We start from the raw sequence: 11588 nt of genomic DNA on the forward strand, positions 1-11588 counted from the left end.
AATAATATTGTAGAAACAATTTTCACAAAGCGTTTGATTAATGAGAATTGAAAAATGATTGACTCTCTGAAAACATCAAGTGGAGAGTTACATGGGTCGGTGCTGGATGCTTTTTACTTTTATTCAAACCTTTCGTTTTCGGAGATCCTGTCTTCGATTAATGAGTAAATATCAAGTAAAATGATGAACACATATATGTTTGCATTTAACTTGACAAAGTAACACAAAGAAATGAGCAAAAACTGAGTGAACTCGGAATAGATTCTCTAAATTAACTCGCATCCACTCGCCACCTCTACTATTGAGCGAATTTCTAGGTATGTGTGTGTGTTTTTAGAGAGAGAATGTGTGTCTCGTGAGGTGGTCGACACATCTAGCGGTACTAGTCATCTCTTGTCTTTGTTTTTTGTATTAGTTTGATCCTTTCCTTCTAATTATATATCAACTTTAGTCTCACTGACAGTCAGTCTGGTGGGTCCCAACCATACCCACCCAATGCTCCATCTCCAATCCAATCCACCAGTCAGGACTTCACGGACGGAATCCGTATACCCATGTACACGCACAATATATATATATATATATCTATATATAAATAAAGTTCTCTCTCTGCATGATTCAAAATACAATAATAGCATAATGATTTTTACCTGATGAATGGCTGTAAAGGTGATACACTTTTATCCCTCACACCTTTTTTAGATCAAGTTTAGATTCTACCTTTTTTTTTTTTTTTAAATTTCAATGTTGTTTTTTCTGTAACTTTTCTTCAATAATTATTAATTCTACTATACTACTATATAAGTTTGAGTTCAAATCCATGAAAAGACATGAAGCACACTGCTGCAACAGCTCTACCAAGTTGCCTTTTTAAAACTATTTAGAGAGAGAAAATAGTGATATGTAGAGAGAGAAAATAGAGAGTGGTCCACCCGAGTCTATGACTGACCGACTTTTGAGAGAAGCCGTGTAAGATGAGGAGTATATGACAAAGACATACCAAAAAGAAGAGTGTGATGAGAGAGTTGAAATATTCTCTTTAGCTTTCATGGATATATTTTATTTCAAGATTCAAACAAGTCTGCAGAAGAGTTAGATAAAGATCTACTAATTCGTTAGATTTCGGAAAATAAAAAAATATAATCTTCTCTTCTGTTTTTACTTTTCTTTGTTTGGTTCCAACTGTTTCAGCTTTGGAGTACTTCTAGCTTGTTCTTCTGGTTGATCAAGTTTAAGGAACATTCAAATTCATCATTTACACAATGATGTCTGGTGATGGGCGCTCCTCAATTCCCTCATCAATGAGTGGCTTCATTCAAGAACCAAATCCAAACCCTAACCCTAACCCTAACCCTAACCCTAATGCGAATTCAGTGAAGAGGAAGAGAAACCTACCAGGTACACCAGGCAAGTATATGTGTATATATAATTATATATATATAGATATAGCTCATCTCCATACATCACACCATCTGCAAAGTTTGTATTTTATTTTATTTATTTAAAAAAATTCTTCCTGATGAGTAAAATTACAGTTAGCCGGAAGTCTACTAGCCATTCTTTTATCTTTCTAATGGATTGTTTGATTTAAGCAGATCCGGATGCAGAAGTGATAGCTCTCTCACCGAAGTCTCTCATGGCGACGAATCGATTCTTGTGTGAGATATGTAACAAGGGTTTTCAGAGAGACCAAAACTTGCAGCTGCATCGGAGAGGTCACAATCTGCCATGGAAGCTCAAGCAAAGAACCAACAAAGAGGTCAGGAAAAAGGTATATATCTGCCCCGAAAAGAGCTGTGTGCACCACGATCGGTCAAGAGCCCTCGGGGACCTCACCGGAATAAAGAAGCATTACAGCAGAAAACATGGCGAGAAGAAGTGGAAGTGCGAGAAGTGTTCAAAGAAATACGCAGTTCAGTCTGATTGGAAGGCTCATAGCAAGATTTGTGGGACTAGAGAGTATAAATGTGACTGTGGAACACTCTTCTCCAGGTATATATAGATATACTACTGTACCTTAACATCTTTCTTTCTCAATTTGGTCTTTGTCTTCTTTAATTATAATTCTCTAGTATATATGATTAGCTACTTGAAGTGAAATAAATGCTAGCTAGCTACTCATGTTTGGACAAGGCTATTTAGAACGAAAAATTAAACTGAGAATGTTAACCAATGAATTTCAATTATATCCTTTAGATGCTTTGTATAACCGAGAATGTTAGCTACTAAATAAGACCAAAACTTTGATCTTATACAACGCATCTGAGGATTAAAAATCCCTAGACTAGGATTCTCGGTTTGAATTTTCGTTCCAAGTAGCATTGCCCCCTCATGTGTATATAAGCATTAATTGCTTTTATTCCAATTTAATGTGATTGGACCATAGGTTATATTTAATATAGTTGAGTTGGGGTTTATGTATATATATATATCAAACAGAAAGGATAGCTTCATCACACACAGGGCCTTTTGTGATGCCCTGGCTGAAGAAAATGCAAATTTCACTTCAGTTCCTACGCCAAATTTGAACTACAGAAATGACTTGATTAGTGGGTCACTTGGGGATCCTCAAGCTGCCGGAAACCCCCAGTTTTCCTCGGTGTTTCAGCCCGATCTTGTTGCTTTAGAGGCTGGCCAGAACATGATGGATGGGCGGAAACCTAGGTTGCCACTATGGTTGGACCATGGCAATTCTCATCTTAACCACATTGGGATGGCATTTAACAATTCTAATGCCGGCTTGTCTGAGCAAACACCACCACCAAATATGTTTGGATTATCAGCACAATGGCTCAGTAGGGAACAAGAAGCACCATATAATTGCACCAATAATATATCTTCAATGGCACCGCCACGGAGATTGAAGGTGGAGGAAGAGAACAAAGGGAATATGCCGGAGACCATAAGCTCTTTGTTTTACAGCAACCAGAGTCAGCAGCAGCAAGAAGCAGCCTCATCTCCCATGTCGGCCACGGCACTTTTACAAAAAGCAGCCCAAATGGGATCCACAACAAGCAATTCATCACTGTTTGGGAACAGCTTTGGTCTCATGAGCTCGTCCCTTTCTCGTGTCACAAGCTTCAATTCTTTCAATCAAAATATAAATAAGGTCCAGAAATTCTCGAACCAGAGTGAGAACTTGAATGGATTAATGTGTTCTATTTCGGCTAATTCGGTGCCAGCCACTAGCAGTGGTAGTACTCATGAAGGGGGATTGCCATTGGGTTATATGAACTCAAGCTCATTAGTGAGTAAAAGCAGTACGAATTCGGATCCTTCAATGATGATGCCTACCAATGGAAAGCAAAACAAAACAAGTTGTAATGAAGCTGAACATGGAATGACCAGAGATTTCCTTGGCGTAGGAGGTGGTGATAGAGGCAGGTCCTTGTTGCAAGAAGAGCTAGTCAAGTTTGCTTCAATGGGTTCAGCCATCAACTTAAGCCAGTACCACGGAAGTCAATGACTCAATGAAAAAAGAGAATTCATGTGATTGCCTTCGTTCCCATGATATTTTAAGGTAGGTAAGAATGATGCCACTATAAAGTTTATTTTGGTAATTTTGAACATTAGTTTATATGGCGCATATCATGGGACTATATATATATATATATATAGATATATAGAGAGAGCGATGCTGTGAATTGTCAGAGAAAGGGCCGGCTAGGAAACTGTATGTTGGATGAGACTAAGCAAAAGGTGACTTAGCTTGGAGGGAATCACAAGGCGGGCGTTCATAGTCTTCGTGTGGAAAATTTTCTATTTCTTTGTCGGGTTTATGACTCCTGAGTTGTGTGACCCTTAGTGTTGAATAACCACGGTTACCAATTTTGATACGCTCACTCCACTCAAGTGTGTGCACATTAGGATATTTAAATAAGGTGTTATTATGTGTCATGTCATGTCATGTTATGGTCTTCTAGAAAGTTTCCTCTATGTATGCAAGTCTTACCCAATAAAGGAGGCCAAGAGATAAATACACACATGACTCGTCTTGTGGTGTAGTGGACTTCATGCTTCCTTTCCCATCAAGTTTTGATTTTAATTTTAATTTTCATTTTCATTTTCATTTTTGATTTTTTATTTCTACAATAGTCAAGATATTAATCTATTGTTACCTAACAAATATATATATGTGTGTGTGTGTGTGTGTGTGTGTGGGAATCTATGATTCTTGAACGGTAGGTAACCCGGGCAACCCACAACCTTTAGTTTTTATTTTATTTTTACATATTATTCTTTTTTTGAATTGAAAAGTCACACATGCATCTATTTCTGTACCTGACTACATCAATATTGAGAAGATAGGCTTGAAGCAAAAGTGGCCCAAAATTTATAGTGGATTACAGTTTTTGGTCCATGCCTAGGGTATGCTAGATGGGCCGAGGAGACAGGAGTCACAGGACTCACATCGATTAACAATCAAATCACAACATTTTTAGGACTCAATTAATTACTCTCATATTTTCAGAATGTGTATCCTCTCATTCACCAACCAATCACCTCTCTCTCTCTCTCTCTCTCTCTCTCTCACATTCGAGATATCATCTTCCTTTTCTGTTGTACACATATCATCAACTTTCACCATCATCATCTTTCTCCACCTATCCAAACCTATATCCTCCTCACCATATCTACACCCAGGGACACCGACCCAGGAAATTGGGTAATGGGGTAAAAGTAAAATACTTTTATAATTTTACGGGACAACAATAAAATTTCATTGCTAAATAATAATTGTAATATAAAAAAATCCTAGTATTTAGTATAATAAAAAAAAAAAATCTGGGGGTAAGTAGTCTCTTTAAGTCCGTCCTTGTCTACACCTATGAATAAAAATAAAAAATAAATTTTTTTTAAAAAAGTTATTAAAATGCTTCTCTTTCCATTCTTATGTTTGATACAAAATCATTCATTCTCTTTATCAGCGGAATGGATTTCATCATTTCATCCCCACACGGAATAAGATTAAAAAAATTATGACAAAAAAACCCATTCATCTTTTTTAAATCCATCGACATCTTCTTCCAACCCCATCAACATCTTTCAACCCATCGACATTGGAATTCCTTCCATAGACTAGAACCACAGAGATGATAAAGGTGGCTGAAGTTGAAGTAGAGGAAGCTATCGGACAATCCATAAACACCGTTGGGATCAGAGACCTTGGAAGTCTGGATCGCACCTTTAACTTCTTCAACGTTGCCACAAACTTCATCCTTGATATCAGATCTGTTATACTTCTCTCCATAATCTAGCCGTCTTGCTCCACCGCCATCATCATCTCATTTCTCAACGGTGGAACATACAAGACCACAACACAACCCAACCCAACCCAACCCAACCCAACCCAACCCAACCCAGTCGCTTCTCTCGTTTCCAAGCGTTGGTTTTACCTTCATCGTCTCCCTCCGCTGTCTTCCTTCGCCGTCGGAGACAGATTTGACTTCCTCGTCTTCCTCTCTCACTACCCTTTATCTCAACATGGCATCTTCAACAACGGGCCAATGACCTAGAGGTATCAACCTCTTACTTCCCAAAAGGAGGTCAGAAGAGACAAGTGTGTATGAGTATCAACTAAAAAAAAAAAAAAACCATGGCGTCCTTAATCTTGCTTGCTCCAATTTCATTTCTTACTTGTTAATTTTTTTGTTAATTATTTTTTAAGTTAAATTTCTTTATTCATAATATAGGGTAATTGGCAGAAGTGAATGTAAATTAATTTCATTCCAGCTTTTAATTGGTTCAATCAAATACGTGAAAAAGATTCATCTTTATATATTTACAGCATTCCATATTTGTAACCAAACACTAGAATGGTCACATTCCATTCTCAGCTTCATTCTATTCTCACTATATTTCATTCAATTCCTACTATATTTCATGGTGGATAAAAAAAATAATAATAATAATGTGGCAGGTAAGATGGTAAAGGGTACTTCCGGCTTTAAAAAAATTGTTCATTTAACGTGATACAAGGGTAAAACCAGCTCATGGCACGTCACTTTTGGTTTCCGTTGAGTTTAATTATATAACAAGATCGGCCAATATATCATTTTCCAAAATAGAATCATATTTATGATGATTGATGACCAATGCAGCCCAACTTCATAGAGGAGAAATGATGGTGGCAGATAGATCATTAGGCCCATCAGAGATCACTAGTCACATTCTAAATTTACTTCGTCAGGGCCCACCTCAATATAGCAGATTACTGGTCACATTCCAAACTTACTTGATCAGGCCCACTCCAACAAATATGAGATACTAAAGCGATATATCTGCTGTTTTACTGTCACCATAACTTATTGTGGCAAAAATCGACTGCTAAAAATGTTTACGGTGGGTACCTGCGTCGGTGTAGGCCCCAGTTTAGTTTTTATTTTTAGAAAGGTAAAGCAAAATAAATTAACTTTATGTTCAGGTTTTAAATTTAAAATTAGTGCAATTGAAAAAAATTAACTCAAAAAATTAAAGCAAATTTTTTACTATTCTAGTTATAAAAGCTTTAAATTCTTGCAACCGAATACACAACTTAAGCTCCATTTTAAATTTCAAATTCATATATATTCTCATTTTATTATTTGGTTGTAAATATGAAATGTGTATGAATGGAATGATAATAACTATTATAGTGTTTGGTTGAACTAATTTTAAATTTAGAATATAATAAATTTCAAATTGAATTCTCCAAAATATCCCTGTTAGTAAAAAATAAATTAAATTAACAAAATGGCATTCTTCTATAATTTTTTAAAAATAAATGGTGGTAGTGGATGGTGGTGGAGGTGGAAAGCGGTAGTGGTGTAGGTGGTGGTGTTGGAAGGCGACAGTGGTGGCAATGGTAGAAGGCTGCAATGTTGGTGAAAAGTAGCAGTGGTGGAAGGCAGTGGCAAGAGTGTTGCTGGCATGGTGGTGGAAGGAGATAGTGGTGTAGGTGGCGATGATGGAAGCCAATAGAGGTGATTGTGGTGGTGGTTGAAGGCACTGGAGGTGGCGGTGGTAGAAGACGGTAGCGATGGTGGTGATTGAAAGCGGTGGAAGGCTATGGTGGTGGTGGTGGAAGGCGATGGCGATGGCGATGGTGAAAGGCAGTGGCAGCGGTGGTGGTAGAAAGTGGTAGTGGAAGGCGGCAGCGGCGATGGTGAAAGGCAGTGGCAGCGGTGGTGGTGGAAGGCAGTGGTTGTGGTGAAAGGCGGAGGTGGTGGTGGTGGAAGGCTGTGGCGGTGGTGGAAAGTGATGAAAGGCGGTTGCGGTGGTGGAAAGTGATGAAAGGCGGTGGTGGTGGCGGTGGCGGTGGCGGTAGTGGAAAGTGGTGGGTGGTGGTGAGAGTCTGTGGCGATGGTGGAAGGTGGTGGCGGTGGTGATGAAAGGTGGAGGTGGTTGTGGTGGAAGATGACAGTGATTGTAATATCCCTAATTTTAAAAGGATAGTCTCTGTATTTCTTTTAATTCTTTTATTTGCATTTTTATTTATTTAATTGATTAATTGATGTTTTGATTATATGTTTAATTGTTTAATTGTCTAATTGGTTAATTTACTTATTTGTTTTAATTTAAATTATATACTTATGTGGTTAATTAAATAATGTGATTAAATTATATGTACTATCTGTTTTATGTGTTAGTTGTTTAGTTGTGTAATTAAATTATATGCTTATGGAGGATATGTTTCGTTCTTGTGTTCTTGATTTTAAGGGTCACTGGGAGAATTATTTGCCACTTGTGCTTGTGGAGTTCGCGTATAATAATAATTTTCAGAAGACTATTGGTATGGCACCATTTGAGGCATTGTACGGTCGATCATATCGATCTCTTGTTTGTTGGATGGAGGTTGGAGAGAGCAGATTTTGGGTCTTGAATTTATTAAGGATACTTTTGTAAAGATTACTCTTATTAGGGATCGCATGCACACTGCCCAGAGTAGGCAGAAGAGTTATGACGATCGTCGTACTCGTGCATTGGAGTTCAGGTCGGGGATCAGGTTAAGTGTCTCATATGAAAGATGTAATACGCTTTAAGAAGAAAGGGAAGTTGTCATCGTAGTTTGTCGGTCCATTCATGATTTCGGATTGAGTTGGAGCTGTGGCTTATCGGTTAGCACTTCCGGATCATTTGGATCGTGTGCACAATGTATTTCATATTTCCATGTTGCGGAAATTTCTGCGAGATGAGGATCGTTATCAGCATATTGATGTTAGTGAGATTGAGTTGTAGCCGGATGAAACATATTTGGAGCCACCGTGTCATATTGTCGATCGTAAAGATTATATTCTTCGCAATAAGGTTATCCCTTTAGTGCGTGTCCAGTGGAGTCACCATAGTGAAGCTGAGTCTACTTGGGAATGGGAGGATGCCATTCGCTCGCATTTTCCTGAAATAATGAAAGAAGGTAAGAGCGAATTCCGAGAAAGGAATTCCTTTTGTTAGGGGGGAAGAATGTAATACCCTTAATTTTAAAATGATAGTCTTGGTATTTCTTTTAATTCTTTTATTTGCATTTTTATTTATTTAATTGATTAATTGATGTTTTGATTATATATTTAATTGTTTAATTGTCTAATTGGTTAATTTACTTATTTGTTTTCATTTAAATTATATGCTTATATGGTTAATTAAATAATGTGATTAAATAATGTGTGCTATCTGTTTTATGTGTTAGGTGTTTAGTTGACATTAATTGTTTAAATTAAATGTTTATTTTATTTTGAGGAGTTGGGCTAGGATAGTAGTAATGGACCAACCGTTTGAGTCTCATGAACTACTTGGATAGGGAGATTAAATGGGTACAGTTACTACCCATGAATGGTGGTACATATATATATGGGTATATATGTATATAAGGTTATATTAATTATTAATTATAATTAATAATTACATTAATAGTATTCAGAATATACTATATATTATATATTTTTAATGGTTTTTACGTATATAATATATATATATATATATATATATATATATATATATATATATATATATATATATGTCATCTCGAAAGTTAGAGTGCCAATATATATAGTATGTATTTATTTTATTTTTATTTTCCTTCTCTATAGGTAATTAGAATTAGGTTAAATTATTTTTGCTTATAAATATATCATTATAAGCCTGTCTAGGGTTAAAAACCCTATTCACGTACAGAGAGAAAAAGTTAGGGTTTCGGCTATAGATTGAAGGTCGGACCGAGTAGGAAGGAAGAAGGTTGCTTGTGGGTTGAACCAAGAGTAGCGGAGGAGTTGAATGGCAGATAAGGAATCGTCGGAATAATTAGAGAAGACGGTTTAAGGTTTCGAATTGAAACCCAATGCAAGTTCTTCTTTTAACTCTCTCTCTTAGGCTTCGTGTTCTGTACATTCCTAAAACAATTCTAGGAGTAATTAGACTTTAAATTGATTCATGTATGCATGTTAAATCAGATTAAAACAGTATATATGCATGTTAAATTAGATTAAAATTGTATGTATGCTAACGGTATTATAATTGCTTGATCTTGAATTTGCTTGTATGATTACTTGTTTTGATTGGTGTTGTTGGTGCATAATGGATTTAAATAAATTTCTGGAATAATCTGGGACTTAGTTCAGACCATTAGGGACCTTATCATAGATGAATGGAATGACTGGAAGCCGCCGAAGGTGAAGCCAAATGGTGAAAAACAGGTGGAGAGCCGGCTCCCTTTTGAAGGGAAACGGCTCCCATTGAAAAGAGACGACTCCCCCTTGAAGGGAGCAGGCTCTACAAGGTGGGGAGGCGGCTCCTTTGCGGGGGGAGCTGACTCCATGATGGGGGGAGACGGCTCCCTCTGTGGGGGAGGCGGCTCCTTTCCAAATTGATGGATTTTGACGAATTTTAGGCCATTAGGTTTGATTTTTGAGTTCCAGATTTAATTAGGAACTTTCCTGGGGAGTTTAAAGGATTACTTAGGACATTGTAAAGTCCCAGAATGTATACTATTGCATAATAAAGTCTATAATGCTAGGAACTGGAACAATATGAGGATTTCGAAATAAATTTGCATATTGTATTTGGATTGGATTATTTAAATTGCTTATCTCTATACTAGCAATTTTCTATATATGATTATACTGTTTTAATCATGTGTCAGCGACATAGTATAATCATGATAATTTACATATTTTTATTATGCTTATTATAGATTAATTGAAGTTTAAAGTAATTATTTAAATTGTCAATTATTGGATTTGTAGATTATATGCACCAGTATGGGACGGTGGCATATTAGGGATCAAGGGCGGAGGGAAGGAGGGGCTGGCGGGGGCCATGACCCCCCCTAATTTTTTGGATTTATTTTTTAGTATAGGTAAAAATAAAATAATATAGCATATATAGTATAAAATCTATACTTGGACCCCCTAAGGAAAAAAAAAAAAAAATCTTTCCTTAATTAGCATTTAACAAAAAATAGTTTATATATAATCTAAAAGAAAATGATTTAATTGACAATTATAGAATCCGATAAAAACTGATTTACATAAAAAATTAATATTTAATGTGGCTATCTTAAAATTTTAACTCAAACACCGTTCTTTCCATAACGTAACTATCTTAAAATCCTTCCAAGTCAAACACGATTCTTTCCGTAACCTTATTATCCTAAAATTCCATATAATATATGATTCTTTCCATCACCTTTTTTTTTTTTTTTTTCATTTATTTTAATTGGAATGCTTTTATAAGAATTCTATAAGAAATTAATATTTACAAAATCTAAAACAAAAATTTCATTTGAAGTTTTGAATATCAACAAAAATCGATGATTTAAGAATCTAAATTCTTATTTTATTAATTTGTTGTTGTTGTTGTTGGTTTTTTTTTATTTTTTATTTTATCATTGTTATTGTTTTGTTAAATTTTCAATTGTTGCTTTTCTTTTCTTTTTTTTAAAAGCTATTTTTGTTTTTTGTCTTTTCGGTAAATAAAGAGAGTTTTTTTTTTTTTTCAAAATTTGGCATAAATCTTATTTGTATTTGTTTAGAAAGTTAGATAAAAAATTTCTTTAAATAATTAGTGTTTTTTATTTAAATAAATTGGAAAAAATTTAGATAGATATATTTTTGTATGAATATAATAAATAGTAAAACATTTTTGCCTACGTAATAATTTTTTTTTTTTCAAAAGTTCTATCTAGGTAATGTTGTTTATAATTTTGGCCCCCCCAACCTCAAGATCCTGGCTCCGTCCCTGTTAGGGATGGATTAATTCAAAACACTAAGTCCTACCTATTCTGAAATAAGGTAATGGAATAACTATAAAAGTTAAGTCCTACTTATATTTGTGTCAGGTCAATAAACAGTTGAATGACATACCTTAGTTTTGAATATATATATATATATATATATATATATATATATATATATATATATATATATATATATGGTACCGTGATATGAACTTGAGACTCAAGATTATGGTTAGGGTGTGTATATCGTCTAGGATGGATAACTGGACATAGTAGACATCTAGGTACCCTGGTAGGTAGAAGTATACATGCCCATTTTATGTGCGATTTGCATGTTACCTTCTATTCAGGTTAAGACAGACATATGGTCTAGTGAGCGTCC

General features: G+C 35.5%; 1 protein-coding gene across 2 annotated transcripts; it reads left to right on the plus strand.

Annotated features, from left to right (window-relative positions):
• Positions 1 to 986: 986 nt before the first annotated feature.
• Positions 987 to 4069, plus strand: LOC132269544 (zinc finger protein BALDIBIS-like). Of its 2 annotated transcripts, none has more exons than XM_059770776.1 (3): positions 987 to 1398; positions 1596 to 1992; positions 2440 to 4069. In XM_059770776.1, exons 1-3 carry the CDS (start codon positions 1263 to 1265, stop codon positions 3464 to 3466), a joined length of 1560 nt encoding a protein of 519 aa, XP_059626759.1. In that variant the 5' UTR covers positions 987 to 1262; the 3' UTR covers positions 3467 to 4069. The 2 variants fall into 2 exon arrangements, with proteins under 2 accessions (XP_059626759.1, XP_059626758.1); XM_059770775.1 differs by having other exon boundaries at positions 989 to 1407.
• The last annotated feature ends 7519 nt before the right edge of the window (positions 4070 to 11588 follow it).

This window comes from Cornus florida, unplaced genomic scaffold (assembly GCF_030987335.1).
Source record: "Cornus florida cultivar Cherokee Brave unplaced genomic scaffold, ASM3098733v1 CherokeeBrave_3.0.0_Hap2_Chr08, whole genome shotgun sequence".
Lineage (NCBI taxonomy): Eukaryota > Viridiplantae > Streptophyta > Magnoliopsida > Cornales > Cornaceae > Cornus > Cornus florida.